Here is a 20,689-nt window from a genome sequence, read left to right as displayed (position 1 = left end):
AGGAAACAGCATCCTTCCTGTTTATACTGCTTTCTTTAACAATATGGCTGAAAGGGGAATAAGAGGGTGCCACCCTCGAACACATACTGTTGACACGGCTTGCCTTCATTCACCTTGTAATCCACGCATCAAAACGATACAACTGGCCACGGGGTGAGCATACGCCCAGTCCGCTACAGACGTGCGGCGTTCCTGTTTCAGTCTTACGCAGTTCAGTGGGTTGAAGCTGTCTGGCGAGTCTGGCTCTTCAAGACCACCATCGGTCCTGTCTCAGGCACTCTGCGCGCAAACAACGCACGATCTCCCGGTTGGAGACATCTCAGCCTTTACGGCAGTGTTGCTGAAGAGTACTGGGAATCATGGGCTTGCTTGCACGCCCACCAAACCGTAGTGCTGGCGTATGTGGAAGATGTCTGATGCTCTAGATGGCGAACATCAGCCAAGAGAGCAGCACGCTGAGGACGGTCTACGCCGGCGTTCCATATCGGAGGAATAAAGGATCGGCCCCCAACTCACGTGGTTCATCCGCCCCTCCCGGCGACGGAGTGGCTAGCTCGGCGGGTCCCGTCACACACAAAGACTCTTTTCTTGGTGAGAAGATATGAATAGGCGAATAGCACCAGACGAGTTTGCACTGCGAGCAGAGAGTGCTGCAAAGGTCTGTCTGTTCAGCAACTGACGAGGGCGCAACCCGTAGTTAGTAGCCAGTAAGCTGCTTGGTGCCGTCCACTGCATTCGTACCATTTGGGACGTCTGCGGGAATCGTCCTGCACGCAGTGTTTTCGTAGCCGCTGTTGACCACCGAACTCAGTGGACGTGTTCGGCGTACGCCAACCCTATACCGGCGTCGGGCTGGTGTGGTCGGCGACGCTCAGGTCGCTCCGTTGAGGTGGGGGTGACCCGCAGACAGAGGTGATGCAGAAAATTCGTCGCGGACTCGCACGGACGCCATTTGCCCCTCCCTCGCCCACTGCCTGATCGAGTATGAGCTTGACACGAGAAATGGCCCTCCGCTCTCCAAACTTGGCCGCGCTGTGAACGTCGTACTCTCCTCTCCAGTCCGATGGTGACGCAACGTGCGCGGCCACCCGGAGGCTGAAAATTGCAGGGTTAGCATGCAAGTGTAGAACGCGCCGGCTGGGGACTCCTGGCCAACACACTGCTGTACTTTACTACCACGACTGGAGACGTTTTGTACTGTTGTTTCGTTAAGACGCCGGAGACAGATGAATGCTCTTCAGGACGGGTTTTCTTCGCTAGATGACCGCAGAATCGTAGGCAGGCCATGGAACACTTGGCGAGTTACAGACGTGCGGTGTTGTGTTTGCTTACACGCACCGCGGGGGGGGGGGCACACGCGGCGAAGAATGCGTATTTCCGTGGCCACGGCTGCCTCTAAACGCCGTTTCCATGCTCTGTTCTGTCTTTTTCCTTAACAAGCGTCACACACTCACCGCTTCCGCGGTTCTCACGCCGCAAGAAGGGTCGACAGATTCGTCGGTATGGCGGGAGGCTGCGGCCGACCCTCCTCCACCTCATCAAGGCTCGCCCGCAGTTTTTCCTCTGAACTCCATGTGTCTTGGCTTCTTTCTGCTTGCTCCTTCAACGCAGCTGAGTGCTCACTGACTGAATCAACCGGATTGTCTTTTCGTCGCTCGGGAACTCTTCATGTAGGGGCAGCCCCTCGGCATCTGAGGATGAGGCGATCGGACCTTGCATGCGCCAGTTCCCTTTGCTCTGCCTCTGTGTCCGAACCCGCTTGACGTGTCTTACATGAATGACTAGCGCTTCACTTTTTGTTCTTCCAGGGAACTCAGCGAAGCCCCGTGGCTTTCGTTGGTGGTCTCGCTGCGGGCAACGGCGACATCGAGGACTCCCCCGAATCCACGGACTAAGCGATCGGCACTACGGAGTGCAAGGCACGACATCCGCTTTGCACAGAAACGCGGCTGCACGCTGTCCCCCGTTTCTCTGGATGGATTGTGTGTTGGATGGAGTGCGCGCCTGAAGAGGCGCCCCAATCGTGCCAGTCCGCTGCAGCACTCTACACACTCCTCCTGAAAGCCGCTGGCTGCTCAGAGGTGTCCCACTCTGTATCACCTTCGTCTGCATCTTCACCTGCCTCTTGTCGCTAGCCCTACATGCTCCATCCGCCTGTTTCACTTGGATCGAAACCCCGCGATACCCCCCGGCACCATGCGGCGGGGCCGGGGGCAACAGGGCCGTCAGGGGCCTTCCGTTTCTCATCCTCACGGTGCGGCCAGTGCCACTGCCGGCCTCCACCACGGCCGCGCCGCACACCCGCCGACGGCGGACGCACACGAGGGGCCGGCAGGCAACAAGTTGGGCGCAGGCTTCGCAACTAGTGGCGACAGTCCGCTGTCTCGGTGCTGGCGAACGGTGAGGTTGGTTTTTGTCTTAGTCTGGCAGGCCGTCTCCTGGATCTGTCTTCCACTAAGATGGGTGGCGAGCCTTTCCGCGCGCGGAGTGGGGGTCTGCCCTTCAAGTCCTGACGGGGCGTCCTCGCCCCAACAGGGCTCCAGCACCCCTGAGCACGACGAAGCTCCGGAGGCCCCGGTGGATGCGGGGGCGGGGCGTCTCTGGGTCCCCTTACTCGGTGCGGTGTGGGAACGGGTAGCTCGAGTATACAGATGCGTTGAAGCACTTTGCCAACTGATTGTTCTTTGCGTCCTCGCCGTCTCGCGCGTCCTCTGTCTGCAGTTCTGCCCGCGCCGCCGGGACTATCTCTTGCACGCGCAGGGGCTAGCGGCCGTTGCCCAATTGGCAGCGGCCCGCGAAGAAGACGAGGACTGGAGTCTGAGCATGGGATGTCCTGGAACAACGGATTCCTTCGGTTATATGAGTAGTCTGATCAACACCGCATTCTTCGCACCGCTCCCGGGTTTCGGACCCACGGCCGGGTGCGCGGCGGTGTCTCCGTTCTCCTCTTCAGCTGCTGCGGGGCTGTGGGCCAGCATATGTTCTCTGTGGCCTGATTTCGACGAAGAGGAGTTCTGTGTCTCGTCGCTCACGCGGCTGGCTGCGCTGTTGACCGCGTGGACGCGGTCGTGCCGGCAGCTGGGGACCTTTCTGGAGTTGTCTTCGGACTTTTCGGGCGCCGAGACCAACTTTTACGGCGCCCAGCGAAACTTGGCCGCTGCCGCCGTTGCGGCATTCCCCACCGCGGCCTCAGGGGACGCTGCGAGGAGGGGCGGCGCCTCCGGGGCGGGATGGTGTGGAAGGGGAAGACGAGGGGGGGCGCGGGCTAGTCTCTCGGCTTCGCGTCTGTCTTGGCTTCGCTTGCCTCGACTGCGGGGCCGCGCGCAGACAGATGAAGAAGAACGCAAAGAGGCTGGAGCAGGGGTCGCCGGTCTCTTTCCCTACCTCCTGTGGTGGCGGTGGTGGCCGGCGGCCGCGGCGGCGGCGATTCCGCGGAGAACGGGCCGGAAGCCCTCCGACTTGTACTCCGCGCCGTGCTACTTCCCAGGTATAGGCAGGTGTGTGGACGCGGGGCATGGCTTCACGAGTAGCAGTTTAGAGGACTACTGGGAGTATGCTCGCGCACTCGATTTCGCTGGCAAGTCCGATTTGATCCCGTCCAGCCAGTCAGGCGTCCCTGCAGCTGCGCAGTCGCAGCTTTCCAACCTTTCGCCGCATGCCACCGAGACCCCGTATACGCGCCCCATCTTCGCGCCTCTGCTCTTCGATTCCGACGCTTTCCCCGCCGTCTTCAGTGGATGGCTGTTCCCCGTGACGGGCAACCCTTCGTTCGCAGCGCTCCCTTTTTTCCGAATGATATGGTGGTCTGCGGCCGTCGCAGCCGCGGGGGGCGGGACGGGGACAGCCTGGCGCCTGGCGGGGCCCAGCAGCGAGGAGGCCGCTCCGGGCTCCGCGGGAGACACGGGTTCGCCGCACAGCGACTGTGCTTTCCCGTGGCTGCGGCGGAGTGGAGGCGCTTCAGTGAGCACGTGGCGGTGTTTGGGCGGGGGCGGCAGACCCGGGGCCGGTGCAGGAGTGGCGGGCGACGCATGCGCGTCCCAGCGACCGTGCGAGGGCTGCTCCCAGTCGAGCTGCCTCGAAACCACACTCGGTCCCCTCGCTGGTGGAGTTCCGCCGATTTTTCAAGTTGGCACCGGCCTCGTCTGTTCAGCTCGACACGCGGGGAACGGGGGTGGCTGCAGCCCTCCAGGCTTGACAGGCACAGGCAGTGATCACGGCCGCCAGCGCGGCGCAGCGGGTGGCAACCGCAGCAGTGGGAAGGGCGCTGGGGGCACCGGCGGCACGGCTCAACAGCAGTCCCGAGCCCAGGGCGGCCAAGCGGCTCAGTCTCAGCGGCACGCTGGTGAGAAAGCAGCAGAAAACAAGGGAATTGTCCACTGGCTCAGCCGCCCGTGGACGAGGCGGCCCTTCTTGGTGGATGCTTGTCGCTTCTGTGCCCTTAACTTCCGCATCGACCTCGAATCGCCTCCACGCAGCCTGCTCTTGCCACTGTCTCCCTATTTCCTGCGCCCGAGAATCGGTGGCTCCTCCGCCGCCCAAGACGGCGGAGGAGCCGCGTGTGGGACCCCGTCGAACAGCGCGAGCACCCAGCGGGGCGCGCACTCGCGGACGAGCAGCTCAACTGTAGATCGTCCCGGATTCACGGCGCGTGTCGCGACGCCCGCAGACACGCGTCACGGCTCCACCGGAGAAGCTTGTTTTTTCTACTACGCGAACGCCATGCGTAGGTGCACCTGTGATATTCTCTTGCCCCGCACGCGGGGCAAGGCGGGGTCGGCGCAGACCCTTGGCCCTGATGGGTTCTTCGTCCCCGTCTCGACTGTGCGAACCGCGTCGCCTTCGGGGGGTTACTACGCGCCGGGAGGCGCGTCGCGAGGCGGAAAGCAGCAGGGAGGCGGGAGGGGCGCGGCCGGGGGCACGCCGGCAGGAAGTCAGGGGGGGGGCGGAGGATCCAGGGGAACGTCGGCGGCGGAGGCTGCTTTGAAATTCGCTCAGCAGCAGAAGCACCGCCTCGCGCATTTGCCCGTTCACCTGCATGCCGCCCACTGCGTCCTCGGGCTCGCCGGCGTTCCCGCCATCGCCGCGGCGGTCGACGAAGCGTACTGCCGGCAGCTAGTGCTGGTGGGCGATCCGTTCGGCTCTGCCGGAGTGCGCGGCGAGGGCAGCGGAGGCGCGAGACACAAGAAGGAGTGGAGCAAGGGAGAAGACGGTACGCCCGCAGGCCGGTCGGGAGACGACGACTCTGAACAGGAGGCTTCGGATCTCCTGAAGGGTTCCTTCTCGGAGCTTTGCGCGGGGAACAGTTGGAGACGAGAATACGTTTTTCGGCGAAGCGAAGAGGCGCGCGAGGAGCCCGCAGGCGGTAGCGGCGGTCCCCGCCAACTCGTGCAGCCCGCCCCCGATGACTTCTGCGACCTGTTGGGCGTGCTGCACCGCGCGCGAACAGCGATTCAGCTGTTCCTGGCTCTCAACGGCGCCGCGGAGGCCTGCGGAAGTGTGGGTGGTGTCTCGCCAGGCGCCGGGCTCAGCGGCAGGGAAGACGGGGGCGCTAAATCGCCGTCTGCTGAGGTTGTCGAAAGCAAGGGACTTGCTGCCCAGGAAGGGGCGGACGGCTCATCGCAGGGAGAATGCTGTGGCCTCAAAGCGAAACCCTACACAGACAACGCCTACGCAGACCTCTGGTCGTCTCGCTTGTTCGTTCCGGGCCCGTCCGCAGCGTCTTTTTCATCCCGAGACGCTCGTGGGTCGTCGGCGAGCGCGGCGCTCTGCGGCGCAGAAGACGCCGAGAAGAGCTTCGCCTCAGGCGCGCTGTCTGCCAAGACAGAAGGGGGGGAAGTGAACGCGGCACTCGCGCCCTTTTCTGGAAGCGCGCTGACGGTGGCGTATCTTCGAAGAAGACGGGAGGACGCGCAGCTGCTGGTGCAGGCCTTCCTGCTCGCCTTCTGTCTTGCGCGACTTCGCCTCCTCGCCGCCGTGAAGCGGTTCGTGACCAGCGGGGAAGGGGCGTGCTCCCACGCGCAGCAGCGGCAGCTCTGTCGGATGCTGGACGAGAGCGCGGCCTGGATTCGCGCTGGCGGCGGCGGTGGCCAGCTGGCGAAGTCGCCCTTGCACCCGGCTGAGGACTCTGCGAAGGTGAAGGCGCCTGACACGCTTCCGCGGAATCTGGAGTTCGACTTCTCGCCGCACCCAGTCGCCATCGCAGTTCGCGAGCGATTCTCGCTGCTGCTTCGTCTTCTCCTCATCGACGAGGGCGCCGCCGATGTTTTCGCGAACTGGAGAGGCCGCGTGCCGCCCGCAGAGGGTCTCGCAGAGCGCCTCGATGACGTCTCGAGAAGTCGCTTCGAGATGATGCGACAGCCATGGATCTTCGACCGTGGATACTCGGTGCTGGTAGGGTCGAACCCCGAAGAGGCAATGGTGCCGGAAAAAGACGAATGAATACACGACGATGCTCTTAACCGTGTAGATTCCACTCGCTCGTGCGACTCGCACTTCAAGGGCCTCTGCCTCTGCCAGTCGTGTGCGCCGTCCCCCCTTGCGCCTTGCGCCTCGCGAGCGGGCTTCTTTACTGCTTATCGCGGCCGTCTTTTTGCCCGCGAATCCGTCTTCATGAAAGCGATCGGCTTGTGGGGGGAAAATTCATCACGATTTGACTGGAATTTTTGCTGCTGAATATCGCCGATGCCAACATGTGTGTGTTCAGGCGGATCTGGGAAATGGCTCAACTGTTTTGCACTTTGCCGCGCACTTTGGCTGCTTGGAGGCGCTTGAGATCGTCGCGTGCGAAGTCGCGCCGACCTCTTGGTGAGTTTTCCACGCGCCGGTAGCGCCTGCGCTCTTTCCGGACCTGAGAGGGTCCTTTCAGAAGTCGAACATTGAACATTCAGATTGTAGGAGGCTAAGACAAATATGTCTGCCATTATGACGAATCCCGTGTCCTGCCAGACAGACAATCCTCTTCGTAGACGCGTGTATTCTGCTGCATATCTTTAAACAGACGGCGCTATGGCCTGGAGGCTGCTGGGGTGGGAGTGCTGTAGCCTTGTAAAGTTCGTCCTGGCCAGCTCCGCGCAGGTTTTCTTTTCGGGTGGCGCTTGCTGCGCGGGAGCCTTATTGCGGTCGCCGTCTCTCAGGAGCGTGAGCAGCCTGTGCGGGGCGACTTGCTGCTTTATTTCTCTTGCAAAAGAACGTCTGCGATGCTATCGTTCGCTTCCCCGCCCCCCCCCCCCCCCGCGTTTTTTTTCGATTGCATGAAGAGGGTAAATGCAGCACGTCTGCTGGCCCGTTCTTTGCAGGTGGCGGTGCATGATCCGGCGCAACCTCGGGGGCCAGACGCCTCTCGACGTGGCGCTCGCCGCGCACGCTCCAAACAGTGACGTCGTCCAGGCTTTCACACACGCCTTCGAGCGTGCCAAAGAGGTTCGCTGCGTGTACTCGGCAAATCAAAAACGTCATGGGAGGCTCCAGCGCGCGGTTTCGCCGTCGTACACAGACCTGCACGCGTTCGGAGGGGCGGCCGCAAAGTGGAGATCTCTATATCTATGCCTAAATCTATTTGCCTATACATATCTGTATCCATCTATATCTATCTGCATCTATCTGTCTGTATCTATATTAGTATCTATATCCATATCTATCTGTCTGTATCCATCTATATCTAGCTATCCATGTCTGTTACGTATATATATATATATATATGTATCTATATATCTGTGCCTGTTTGTATCTATATCTATACCTACATCTCTACGTATGTATTTATTTGTATATCTATCTATCTATCTATCTACCTACCTATCTACCTATCTACCTATCTACCTATCTACCTATCTACCTATCTACCTAACCTATCTACCTATCTATATCTATCTATATCTATCTATATCTATCTATATCTATCTATATCTATCTATATCTATCTATATCTATCTATATCTATCTATATCTATCTATATCTATCTATATCTATCTATATCTATCTATATCTATATCTATCTATATCTATCTATATCTATATCTATCTATATCTATCTATATCTATCTATATCTATCTATCTATCTGCACGCATTCTTGGTTCGCATGCGGTAGAGGCCCAGGAGAACTCTGCTGATGCCGGGGTGGAGGGTGCATTGAAGACTCTGAGTGGAGCGCTGCTGGTGAGGCGTGAGGTTCGCATGCTGCTCTTTGCGGTCGTTGCTGTTTCCGCCTTCAGATGGAAAGCTACACGTCGTATATCAGCCGGCGGAACCTGCGTCTCATTCCCATCATCAAGGCAGCCGTGTTTCTGCTCGTCGCGGCTCTGATGCCTGCGCGCGTCCTTTTCCTCCCCTTCGTCTTCTCACTTTTCGGCGACGGGCCCTCGGACGAGGTGGCGCTGCGATGCGCCATGCTGGGACTCCTCTTCCTGGCGGAGTTCGTGCTGCGCCAGGTACGCTCTCTCGGCGGCCGCCGCGCGTGCAGTTCGGCGCGCACCGTGGAGGTTGCAGTTTGCCGGCTCCGCGTTCTCTTGCGCTTTCGTGCCCCTCGGGCAAGAACTCGAGCGGCTTCGAGCGCAGACCCGGAACTCCAGCGGGGGCCGAGTTGTGCTTCCTACATCCCTCCCCTCCCAACCACATGCGCTTCCTCTGTCCCTGTCTCTCTGCGCGCTGCAGACCGGATGCGGTGAAAAGTGTTTTTCGCTCTATGCTGGACTCGCGGTAGGCACTGCGTTTTCGTTGGTGCAGATCGTGTCCGACCTCCACCACGACATCTTCGTCGAGTAAGGCTCGCCAGAGAAGGGCTCTTCTGTAGTTCTGTTAGTCTCTGCTCGCTGAAAAAGCTAGTCGCTCGGGTTCTCCATGGAGTCTCTCTACGCGGGGAGAGGCGTGCGTCGCCGCGGAGGACTCGGACTCAGCGGGCCTCTGCTACGCGCCGGTGGACCTAGGGTTTACGGTTTAGGGTTGGCCGTATGCGCGGGTAGCGCCCTGCACTCCGCACGGTCCGGGAGATGCTGCGTCTCTGCCACGTCTCCCTCGTGCTCGACTGCGAGGGCGTCTCCACCGTCTCGATCTCTGGGCGCTGAGGCGGTGCCTTGCCCGAGAGGCTTCCAACACCGCTTGTAGTCGTCCATTTTCGCATTCGCCTACATGCCACGACGGCCGCCACGGCGTTTTTGCCTTTTGGGGAAATAAATCTTGGCTCCTGCATTGTAGGCGGGGAGTTCCGCTGTCGCTTTTTTTTTTTCAAGGAGTCGGATGTGGCGCGTGCGTGCCGGTGTGCTTGCAGGCAATTGTATGGCGAGTCGGCGGTTCGCATCATGCTTCTGGTCATTTTCTTCCACTACGCCGCCACGCCTTCCTCGGTTGCGCGCGTTGGAGAGGTAAGCCTTCAGCCCAGGATGTGCAGTGTCTCGCGTGTGCGTTCGGTTGTCACCTTTGTTCAGTCTGAGGAAGGGCCTCCGTCTCTCTGTTTCCAGAGCTTCGCACGCGAGCCCGCCGTCCTTAGGGGTCGCCAGTTGACGTCCTGCGTGCGTGCGTGTGGCGGGCGTCCAGGCTGGACCCGAAATATTGGCCTTTTTCTGGCGCTTGCTGCGTCGGGCGGCGAATGCCTGCGGCTGCGGTCGCGTTCTGCCTTTCTTGCGGCGCAAACTCGCGTTGCGGCAGCCGAATGCGCGTGAACGCGCGAAGGAAGCCCAGCCTTCGAACTCCTCTGAGCCGGGCGCGCCTTGGCACGGTCGGAGCGGCAGGCGCCGCGGCAGCCAGCAGCCAGGGGCGCAGGTCTCTGGAGGCGGCCCGAAGCGCGCGAGCGCGGCGCCGGAAGGCGGCGGGGACAGGCGCGGAGGAGGCGTCCACGTCGGCGGAAAAGACAGCGGCGACGTAGGCCGCAGCGAGGACGAGAGAGACTGTTTTTCCAAGGTGAAGCGCGACGTTGCACGCCTTGTGCCTGCCAGTTGCAGGCAGCTCAACTCAGGTGAGAAGAAAAGGGACGAACCGACGCAGCGAGCATTTCGCAAAGGCGCCTGCGTGTACCGCAGGGGGTGCTGACACAAGAGGAAGGGACGACACAGGCATACCTTAGTGTAGTTGAGAACTCCGCCTCCACGATTTCTGGGACCTCTTCCATAGCGTTTCCCTCTTCTTTCAACGCGTCGTCGCCCGGGCTCCTCAATACCGCGGCTGTCTCGATATCGCAGCCCGATGACTGCATACCGGTGAACCGGTGTGTAGTACTTCTGAAGTGCGAGGTGTGCGTGTCTCTTGCGTTTCGCAGGATGGATGGGTCTCCAGCACTGCTGCGATCTTCGTTTCCTGTTCCGCGTGATTGGCCGTGCCTTCCTGTTGATGGGTTTGGCCTCGTCGATGATTTCTGGGTGGTGGCTGGTGACCGACGACTTTGCGTACGCACTGTTCGCGCTGAATTCTCCCGACGGGGGCCCGCTGTACGGGGCTCCCCACGCGCCCGTTGAGATGGAGCGCGAGCCTTCCGGCGCCGCGTACCGACCGAGCGAGCCGCGCCCGGCGGCGGCGGGCTGCGCGGGGGGCCCTCAGTTTCGCGGGGACGCAGAGATCGCCGGCAGCTATGCCAACCTCGCGGCGCGCACTGGCGGCGCGAGAGTCTCGGGGGAAGGCGCGACGGGGGGGGGGAGTTCGTATCCGCACGCGGACTGGATCGGCGGAGACGCAGACGGCGTTTCGAGCGAAGAAGAAGCCGCGGTGTTCGACGATTTTTTCGACTCTGAAGAAGAGGGAGATTTTGACTTCCTGCCTCCACAGTCCCTCGAACTCTGCCACATCTCCGCTTTCTACCCGCCTTCGCTCTTGCTGTCCCTCCGAGACGCCGCCCGCGGGGCATCCAAGAAGGTGCCGGCGGCCGCGCGAGACAGTGGCGACGCCATCACGCTTCTGTCCATGCTGGAAAGGTACCCCTTTCTCCCAGAGACGGTCTTTCTCGCGGAGGCCGCCCGGGAGCAAGCCCTCGAAGAGCAGACACACGGCGAAACGTGGTGCGCGTGGAAGGCGGAGCAGCGAACGACCTTCGAAGCGCAGAAGGCGCGGGGGCGGACAGCGCCCCCCGGCTTGGGCCTGGGGGGCTGGCGCGCCCCGTGCGGCACGCGAGGAGCTCAAGATAGCGGCGGCGAGGCCGGCGAGGCGAGCCAGATGGCGAGCGTTGAGGCGGCGTTGCAGGCGGTGGAGGCAGGTCGAGGCGCAGGTTTGGAGCAGGACCTACGCCAGAGAGAAAGCGATCTGCTGAGGGAGCTCGAGCGGCGGTCGTCGGGCGAGATGGGCAGCGCGTCTGCAGCGCTTGGAGAGGACGTCGAGGGCGAGAGGCGCGCGAGGAGAGAGACGCTCGCGGGGGCTGGGGAAGCTTGGTCCTCTCCATTCCCGGGTGCGTCTCTCTTCGCTTCATCGTCTACCGGAAGCAAAGGTCGCGCGGATGGGTGGCAGCCTATGCTGTCAGAGGCAGACGAGGCTGGGCCGCGGGGCGAGAAGGCGACGGCGGAGGGCGGCGCCAGCGCGTCTTCGCGGCTCAAGCCTGATGAGGCGACGCTCTCCGCGCGCCAGCCGGTTTGCCGGGGCGGCCGATGCCGCGCGCTGCGCTTTGCGCCGAGTGATGCCGCGTATGGCAGCCTGCGCCAGCAGGAAGCAGATGAACGCGCTGACCAGCTCTGCCGCTGGCAGGTGGACGAGGCCGCGACAGCTCAAGCCGTCGGAGACCCGGCTGGACTCGACGCGGCAGGCGGCGATCGGGTCCCGCCCTCGCTCCAGGTCATGGGCTACTGCATCAAGAGACTGGAAAACAAACTCAGGAAACAGGTAGGGTTTCGAGGGGCACAGACAAATAACGAAGCACTACTCTTGAATGTCGACAAATTATCCATAAACCTATACTTCTAGGTATAAGTAGAAGTAACTCGCGGGACAACAGAGACACACTGGGTGTGAGGACTACGGAGTGAGCGAAGGGAGGGAGAGGGAGGTGAAGCTGAGCGGCGGATGGCCGCGGGACAAGGGCCTTCGGGCGCCGATGCTTTGAGCATCATCCTAATGCAGAGAGACAGACCTCAGCGTCCCGTGCAGAGAAGCAGTCAGCAGCCGACAGAGTCCCCTTCGCTCGATCCTTCTCGGCGGGAGGCCCTTCTGTCAGGACGCAGCGCAGCCTCGCAGATTTCTCTCTTCCATGTTTCTTTCTCAGTCTTTTTGCAAAATGTTCAACTCATACGAACGTGCAGGAAACCCTGAGTTACGCACAAACAACATGTCGTTTTGATTTTTTTTTTTAACAATAAAAATCCATGACTAAGAATTAGTTTACACTGTCGCCGCCTAGCGGCAGGGGAATTGTAAGCGGAGTGGCAGGCTAGACTGTTGAGGCGGATGTCCAGGCCCTTTCACGGCGCAGCCCTCTGCTTCCCTGCTGTCTCTGCCTCGTTCAGATGGGTCTTCCTGCAGTCGACGACGAAAGTTTCTACCACGCCTTCCGGAGCCGGCTGGCCGTCGCGCTGCTCGAGCCTGACGCGCTGGAAGCCTCTGAGGAGGAATTCACTCGAGGTGTGTTGCCCTTTGTCCGCCTCGGCTGCACTGAGTTCGACGACGTCACAGGTGAGGCCCAGCGAGTAGCGGCGCTCCGAAAGCCCCTCGGTGAGGGCTGGACTGCCGCGCAGCCTTGCCGCGGAGACGGGGGCTTGCGTCTGTCGTTGCGTCTCTTTGTCAGATTTTCTGGTCGGATCACGCCTTTCGCAGGTGTGCCTGACGCCGGAGGGCGGCTGTCTGAAGCAAGCACATTTGAATTTGCGCGCTGCTGCGCATTCCTCGTGACGCCGGGTGCGCAGTCGACTACTGTAGAGGCGGCGCGACGTGTGTCGTCTGTTGGGCGCTCAGTTCCTTGTAACTGCATGTCGCCACCCCCCCACTGGACTGCTGAAGACAGCTAAACGTGGTGGATTTCAGTATTGCGGCAATCTTGCCTGCTTGGAAGCGGTAGTCACTATAACTGTTGATTTAGTGTAAGCGTAGGGCCGCTCTTTGTGTGTCTCCTTTCCGGCGGCTTCACGGCGTGAGTGTGCGGCGGTCGCTTTTTCGTTCCAGGAACCTGTCTGGCCCGCGACGTCGATGCCCAGCGCCGCCGGCAGCGGCAAGCGATGCACTGTCTGCGGCGCGTTCGCACTTGGCACCTGCAGCACGGGATGACGCTGGAGCAACGCCAGCGCGAAGAAGCTCGGCGGAAAGAGACGTGCGGCGCGTCCTCGTTCAGTGGAGGAGACAGGGAGACGCGGCCGCAAGTCGGCTCTGACGGTCAAGCGGCTTCTCTGTTCGCGGGTTTGTCGCTCGACCTCCCCATTGCCGGCGGACGGCCGCTCCCGGGCCATCCGCCACCCAAGCCGAACTTTGCAGTTGTGAGTGGATACAACTACTATCAGCTGTACCGCCCTCACCCGTCGTTCGCCTTCGCGGCGCCGGGCGCGTCGCCGCCTTCGCCCAAAGAGGCCATGCGTCTCCTGCAACGCCAGAAGAAAGCGACGGCGCTTCTCTCCCCGCCGAGGTGGTCCCTGGGGCTCCGCCGCTTCTCAGCGGCGAAGGGCACGGCCGCCTCGTCCCTCGCCTCCGACACCGAGGCGTCGACGCCCCCCCCGTCGGGGGCACCCATCACGGCGGCGCTCGACGCAGCCGCCACCGCCGGCGCGGTGGTCGCGGCCCTGTGCTCTTTCATGGACGTTGACAACTCGGACGCTCTGGACGGGCGGGTAGAGCCACCCCCGTGCCCCCGACGCGCAGGACAGATTTTGAGGGTTCAGCGAGTTCGCGAGGGCTTGCGGTGCTACCGCCAGCTCGTGCTCCGGTTTCTAGAAAAGCGGCAGCGACGCGAACGCGCCGCACCTTTTCCTGCAACAGCCCGCTTCGCGGTGGATCCCACCGGGGGCGCCCTCGACGGAGGCCTCACTGGAGCCCAGAGCGAGGGCAGAGGACAGGTGGCGGGCGTGGGGGACAGCGGGAGTACGCAAGACGAAATCGGCGGCGGTGGTGGCGGCCAGGGCCTGCCCGCGAAAGATGACGAAGAGTCGGAGGAACTGCTGCTCGAGGGCCTCCTTGCGATGCAGCGGCGCGGCATTCTGCGCGAAGTCCAAAAGCTGCTTCGCGACGGCTTCACGGGAGCGCGCTCCGGCCGCGGGCGGCGAGCAGGGGGATCTGCGTATTCAGCGAGTCCCGCTGGCGCCCAGAGCGAACTCGGCGGCGCCTTTTTTCGAGGGTCGCGAGGCCCCGCCAACGCGGGTTCCCGCCCTGCCCGCGTCTCACCCCACCCCTCTCAGACCAGCACCGCCGTAGCCAAGGCGCCACGCGTGGCTGCGGGCGCGGGGAGAGACGTCGCGCGCGGGGCGGAGGGGGGCGACGCGGAGCGGAGCAACGGGCGAGGCCGCAGCGGGTACGGGCGAGAGAACTATTCCTCGTACCAGCGAGAGGGCGCGGGCTCGCCTCCGCACGGGAAGAAGGAGCACTTCCGGCGGTACAGCTGGCTCTTTATTCTCTCGGGCTTCTTGGTCGGCGTTGGCGGAACGACGGCCGCGTGGCTGCTCTACCAGTGCTGGGCGGAGCATTGCGCAGAGTGGTACTCGCAGCAGCTTCAGGAGGAAGAAGACGTCCTTCGGTCTCACTCGCAAGAGGCTCACAGGAAAGGCCACGTCTCTCAGAGCGCGTCCTCGGGCGCCTTCCCCAGCAAGGGCAGCGGTCGCCCAGGTGGCGGCGCCAAGAAGACCGCCGGTTCCGCCAGCGACGCTCGAGGAGTGAGCCAGCAGCAGGCTGGCGGCCAAAAAAAGCCGCAGGCACCCGCAGGGGCCGGCAGGGGCGTCTACGGGACCGCGGCCAGCGGCGCAGTCACTCCGCGCGTCTTCTCCCTCGCGGGCGCCGAGAAACGGCCGGTGAACACCGCAGGAGCTGCCGGGTCGATCGAGATGCAGCGGCCCCCGGTTGCAGCTCAAGGGGAAAGCACGCAGGCGGCGGAGGGCAGGGCGAGCGCAGGGACCTTGCTCGCTGGCAAACAGAGTCCGCCGCAGCCAGACGCTCCGACGGAAACTGGACACAGAGACGCAGCGAGGGACCGCGAGAGAGGCGGCCAAGCGAGCGGGGGCGGGAAGACCTTCCTAGGGAAGGCGGAGGAAAAACATGCCGAGACGGCAGCACACAGCTCGGAGCGTGACGCTGCCGCGAAGAAGCTCTCCCTGCCTGCTGCGAAACAGCAGGAAGACGAGGAGCTCAGTCGTGCCCAGTCGTCTGAGGAGCTTTGCGACGGGACAGAGGAGTCGCGGCGGGAGTCCTCGTGTGACGCGGCTGCCGCAGCGCCTGCGCTCCCGAAGGGGACCCTGGCGGCGGCGAGCACGCGAAACAGCGGCCGCAGCACGTGCCGGGGGACGAGCTCAGAGAGCAGCAGTGATGGTCAGGCCGCGCCGTCCGACGACCGCAGGGCGAGGCGAGGCGCGAGACTCGATGCGACGGCGGAGGGCGCGAGCGATAGAGAGGCGGACGAGCCACCAGCGGCGGCGCTTGCAGAGACTGCGAAGGACGACGACTGGGAGTTTGTGGTCGTTGGCAAAGTCAGGAGACATGAGAAAAAGGTCAGGGCGGGCGCCGCGGCTGGGGGCGTAGGGGCCGCGGGTGAAGCTGCTCCCCCGGCCTCCGCGGCGGCGACACCGAGTCGAGAGAAGCAGGCAGCTGGTCGTACAGATGCCGGGAACGCGCAGGGAAGCAAGGTGACGGTGCCGCGTCAGCAAGCCCAGGCTCGAGCTGCTCCAGCTGGTTCCGCGCTGGCGACGGCGAAAAGCGCCTTGCCGAGGAAGGCAACGACCGTAGGTTTGTCGTCCTGCTCAGGCGGGAAGAAGGAAGCCAGCGCGGCGAAGGCCTCTGCGACGCCGCTGCGAAAGCGGACCTCCATATCGTCAGACAGTCAGGAGTGTCTTCCGGGGGGCAGTGCGTTTTCGTCGACCGTGGTGGGCGCCGGAAGCGCGAGCGCAGGCCGTCGCGCGCCGAAGGCCATGGCGTGGGGCGCTGCCGACCGCGGCGGGGACCAGAACCCGCGAGGGACAGGACGTGCGGCAGCGGGGGGAGACCCGACTCCGGCGTGGCCGCAGCGACCGCCGTCAGGCGCGCCTTCGTCCGCCGCGTCTGAGGAGGGGGGCGGGTCGCCGGAGCGTGCGACAGCGGCGCGCGCGGGTGGAGCGACTGGACAAGAGGCTTCTGCGGCAGGCTCCGCGCGCGATTCGCTGACGAGTGCGGCCTCGACGTCCACTGTAGCCAGCGCGGACGAGTGTGAGCAGGTGCGGCAGCTGCGGCAGCTCCTGGCGGCGCTTCAGGCGCTGGACGCGCCGTACGACTTGCGGCGGGGGCAGCTGCCGGACTGGGCTTTGGACTGCCTCGACGAAGCACAGGCGACGCAGCTGCGAGAGCACCACGGGTGGAAGGTGGTCAGGCAGCGCAGCGGAGGCCAGGACCAGCGGGTGCTGATCGTCCCTGAAGGGGTCGCCCAGCGCGTCCTCCAGCAGGAGGCAGACCCGAGAGCCGCGTCCTCAGCCGCCGAGGGCGAACGCAGCACGGCGTCCTCAGCCGCCGTCGCCAGTCGTCGCCCGGGAAGCCAGGCAGCAGAGCGAGGCACGAGCGCGAAGGCGAAGAGCGGAAACACGTCCACCAGCGCACGAGGTGCCGGCGCCCCCGTAGCCCGTGCCAGCGGGGGCGCACCAACCGCGACGGCGACCGCGGGGGCGAGCGGGGTCCGGCAGGGCTCGGTTGCACTCGCCACGGGCTCTCAGGCGACGGGTGATGGCGCGGCGGCAGCCACGCAGCCGTCCGGCCGGCGGGTCGCAGAGAAAGCAAGCTCGACGACGATTGGGGCAGGGAAGGTGACGGAAGGCCGGGCGACGGCTCATGCGGGGCGGGACGCTCGCGGCGGCGGCGGGGATCGAGGAGAGGAGGAGGCCGGAGCGAGGAAAGGGGGCGCGGAGCTCGCTGGTCGCCGAGGCAGAAGAAGCTCGGCAGTCAGCGCCGCCTCTCAGGACCAGAGCGCCAAATCAGGGGACGGAGAGGCCCAAGGCAGCCGGAAGGATGGCCCGAGTGGTGAAGGCCCCCTGCGTCGTGAAGAGCGTCACCCTCGATTGGCGGGGTCATGGGGCAGTGTGGAAAAGATCTTCAAGGGAGCGGAGAAGGAGCGGAAGATACAGAGAACTGAAAAGGACGACTCAAGAGCCGTGAGTCACGCTAACTCACGGGCCGACGCAGAAAAAGAGCTCCAACAGAAACCTCCCAAAGAGATCGACGACGGCGAAAGACGGGACACCCCAAGCGGCCATCCGCCTGCGGGCCAGCACCTGCCTGCCAACGTGACTAGCGACGACATGAGCAGAATTCCTTCGGGTCTTCTTCGCCTACTTCTCCCCCACCTTGCGGAGGCGGACTCAGATGTCTCGAGCACACTCTCCCAGCTTGCTGGGGCCGGCGACAGGGCGGTAGTCCCTGCGCACGACGCTCTGCGTGGCGACCACTTACTGGGACTCCAGGTTTCTCGCATGCACCCGGGGGCCTCTCGCGAGTTGTCAGACACGCGTGCTGAACTTGCGGCCGACGCGGCGAGCAACGCCCGTCAATCCGCGCTGAGTGCAGCGTTCGCGCCCCATGACGAACGCCACCGTATCTCTCACTCCCTTTTCCCGCTCGCCGCTGCGCAAGAGGCGTCAGCTCGTGACAGACTTCTGCGTTCTGTCGGCGACGATCTGAAACACGCACACGAACTGCTGGCCGCAGCGCTCCTACAACAGTCTCACAGCAGTGTAGACGGTGCCCACCGCGGCTGGCTGCCATTTGCCTCCTCCGCGACGGCCGCGTCGATGTCGAGCCCGACAGCAGTTGGAGGGCCGTCTGTCTCTTTGGCGCCGTCTTCGGGGATGAGTCGAGCCGAGCGGCACGCGCGCGACGCCGAAGAGGCGACGGCAAGAAGCCGCGCTGCTGCTACCCTTCCAGCGACTGCCATAGCCGGGCCCCCAGGCCTGTGGGCTCCGCCTGGACGTGGCGCCGGTCTTCGGGACGAGCTCTCGAGAGGCGAGTTTCGCCGTAGACCCGCGGACGCGGGCGACCCAGCCTCGGCGGCAGTCGCGGCGTTGACCGCAGCGGCTGCTGCAGTGGAGCGCATTCGGTCTTCCCAGACAGCAGAAGCGTCCGTGAAGGCCTCAGGGGCGGGGCATCGAGGAGGCGACGGGTCGGCGGCGGCGTTTGCGGGCTTGGGGAGCCCCGCAGGCGACCCGGGCTCCCGCTGGTTGGAGTTCCCGAGCGGCGGCGAGATCGACCGTAACCGAGTGGTGATTGCTGCAGCGGCGGCTGCGGCGGCGGCAGCAGCTGGAGGCGGGCCTGCGGAGATGCTGGCGGCCGCGCAGCGCAGCGTCACGGCGGCTGGCGCGGACGCGGGCCGAGGCGCCGACGCAACACTCCCAGACCTCGGGGGGTTGAGCCCCCTTTGCGGTGCGCGCGAAAAAGACTGGGGAGAGACGACCGCGCGGGGGTCGCTTCACAGCTTCAGCGGGGCGACGGCGGAGACCTCTTTCGCAGGTGACCGAGACGACTTTCGCGACGACGTGGCGGGCCTCGGGTCCCTGTGGCACTCCGGCAGGACGGACAGCAGCAGGCGCCTTAACCGCTCCAGCACAGACATGCTCGCATCGCAAGACGAGGTGGCATCGCCGACCGCGGGAGCGCATCGCTTCGGCGCCATTGGTCGGCGCTTGACGCGGACCAGTGAAGATCTGCAGGCGCTGCAGGGCGAGGGGGGAGCGACGACGGCGAGTGCAAGTCGCGTGGGCGACTCTGAGCAGGGCAGAGTGGCCTCCACGTCGTCCGCGATCAGTGCACTCTTCGGCGGAGGCACCGCCCGTGAAGGCGCGTCGTCCGAAGCGAGCCTGGCGGCCGCAGTGGCGGCGCTGGGGGCGCGCTCGGGAGGCGACGCGAGCGCCCGCGTCGAAGATGCCTTCGGCAGACCCGCCGCCGCGGCGGCGGTCCAGGACTGTTCGCGGCTGGGGATCGTCAGCCGCAGCGGGCGTGGCATGAGCGCCCACCAAGACGCCGAGTGCAGTTTGAACCTCTTGGCGGCGGAGCTCGACGCGGCGGGCTTGTTTCGACGGCGAGTCCGCCAGCATGAAGCGGACGACGCCTTCTCGCCGGGGATGCAGCGGCGGAAGACGCTCACGCCCCAGCAAGAGCAACTGCTGCTTCAGTTCAAGGCTGAGCGCGTGGCCGCCCTAGGGGCGCCTCCAGGCCTCGAGCCGCGACAGCCGCGGGATTGCGTCTCTCTCCTGTCGAGGAGCACTCACGCCGTGCCGGCTGCTGAGGGAGGCTTTGGTGGCGCCGCAGGCAGCCCGGCCGTCTCCGCTCGGGAGTTCGATCAAGGCGTCGGCGCAGTCCTCAGCTGGGCTGAGTCGGTCTTGGAGGACGACGGGGGAGACAGTGTGCCGACACGCGAGAGCTTCGTCGGGGCGCTGAGGCACGACAGAAACTACGAAGCGGCGGCGCATCAAAGCGCGACAGCACTGCACGAGGAAGGTACGTCTGCTTCCAGGTCGGGCTCCTGAACGTGGAAGTGAGCGCGCTCTCTCCACTCCGGTCTGCAGATTGAAGCCTCACACTGCTGTGCATGTCTAGACAACGGCGCCCACAGGCCTCAGCAGATGCAAGTTGTGCCGCGTTGCGGTTTGTCGTTGTTCCTTCAGCACTGACGGGGTCTGCGGCGAGCTCCCCAGCCGCGCGGCGAGCAGGCGAGCGAGCGTCGTTTTCGTCGGCGTCTCTCGTCGTGGAGTCAAAGCAGGAGTGTCGCTCGTGTTCCTTCGGGTCCTCTCATGCGAGCAGCAGTGAGGACTGCTGCGGCGTGTCCGCGATGTCTCCCAGAGGCAGGAGCGAACAGTTTTCGCACGAAATAGGAAGTGCAGCGACGAAGGACGGGGTCTGCCTGCTGTGCCGCATGGCACCCCCTGCGTGCGTGCTCCAGCCGTGCGGCCATCGAGTCGTGTGCGGTTCCTGCGCGTCCATGTTGTACTCCGAGCCTCTCCCCGAAGGAGGCGCGTCGTACAGAGGCGTTGTACGAAGGGCATTCGGGGTTGTTTGCATGCACTGTCTCGACGAAGTGTCTCACATTTGTTTCCAGTGACCGCGTGCCCCCGCCGGTTGAGGGTCGCCGCAAGAGGGAGGAGCTCGACCCGCGGGAATCCTGAGCCGGCGAGCGGCGGAAGGCCGCGTCAACGAACGGCGCGCGGCAGCTACCGGGAGATCGTACATTCGTGTGTTTTCTCCAGGAAGGGATACAGGGAAGCACCAGGTGCTCCAGCCGAGGAGGGAGGGACGTCTCAAGAGCGAGGGCCGCGCGGGTCCACGCGACTCTGCGCAGGAGGGAACGGAAACAAGGCAAAGTCGCGGCAGGATTCCGTGAAGGCTGCGACTCTGGGGCGGCGGGGGGGCTTTGCACATTGCACATGCGTGAAGGGGTGAAAGCCAGACATGCGCCGACTGCGCTGAGCCTGACTGTGGGCGGAGAGTAGTGGCTGCAGGCGTGAGGATCCCACTATCGCGCTCGGGCACCACTAGGTTTGCGAATGCGCGTACACGTGTCAGTGGCACACATTTCTTGGACACTTCGTAGTGCTTTGACCGTCGAAATCGTCTGTGATTCATATCAGGTACGCATATCTGTCGT

At 63.8% G+C, this 20,689-nt stretch overlaps 1 protein-coding gene across 1 annotated transcript; it reads left to right on the top strand.

The window, feature by feature from the left end:
• Nucleotides 1-2,196: 2,196 nt before the first annotated feature.
• Nucleotides 2,197-20,146, top strand: BESB_040560 (uncharacterized protein; the record flags this gene model as incomplete). Its single annotated transcript, XM_029362642.1, has 11 exons — nucleotides 2,197-6,390; nucleotides 6,704-6,804; nucleotides 7,296-7,419; nucleotides 8,214-8,429; nucleotides 8,653-8,759; nucleotides 9,266-9,359; nucleotides 9,532-9,949; nucleotides 10,250-11,793; nucleotides 12,414-12,579; nucleotides 13,066-19,545; nucleotides 19,713-20,146. The coding sequence occupies 11 exons, from the start codon at nucleotides 2,197-2,199 to the stop codon at nucleotides 20,144-20,146; spliced, it is 13,878 nt and encodes a 4,625-aa protein (XP_029221607.1).
• Nucleotides 20,147-20,689: the final 543 nt, after the last annotated feature.

The sequence above is a fragment of the Besnoitia besnoiti genome, chromosome II (assembly GCF_002563875.1).
Source record: "Besnoitia besnoiti strain Bb-Ger1 chromosome II, whole genome shotgun sequence".
NCBI lineage: Eukaryota > Apicomplexa > Conoidasida > Eucoccidiorida > Sarcocystidae > Besnoitia > Besnoitia besnoiti.
This window is presented reverse-complemented; position numbering and strand designations above follow the sequence as displayed.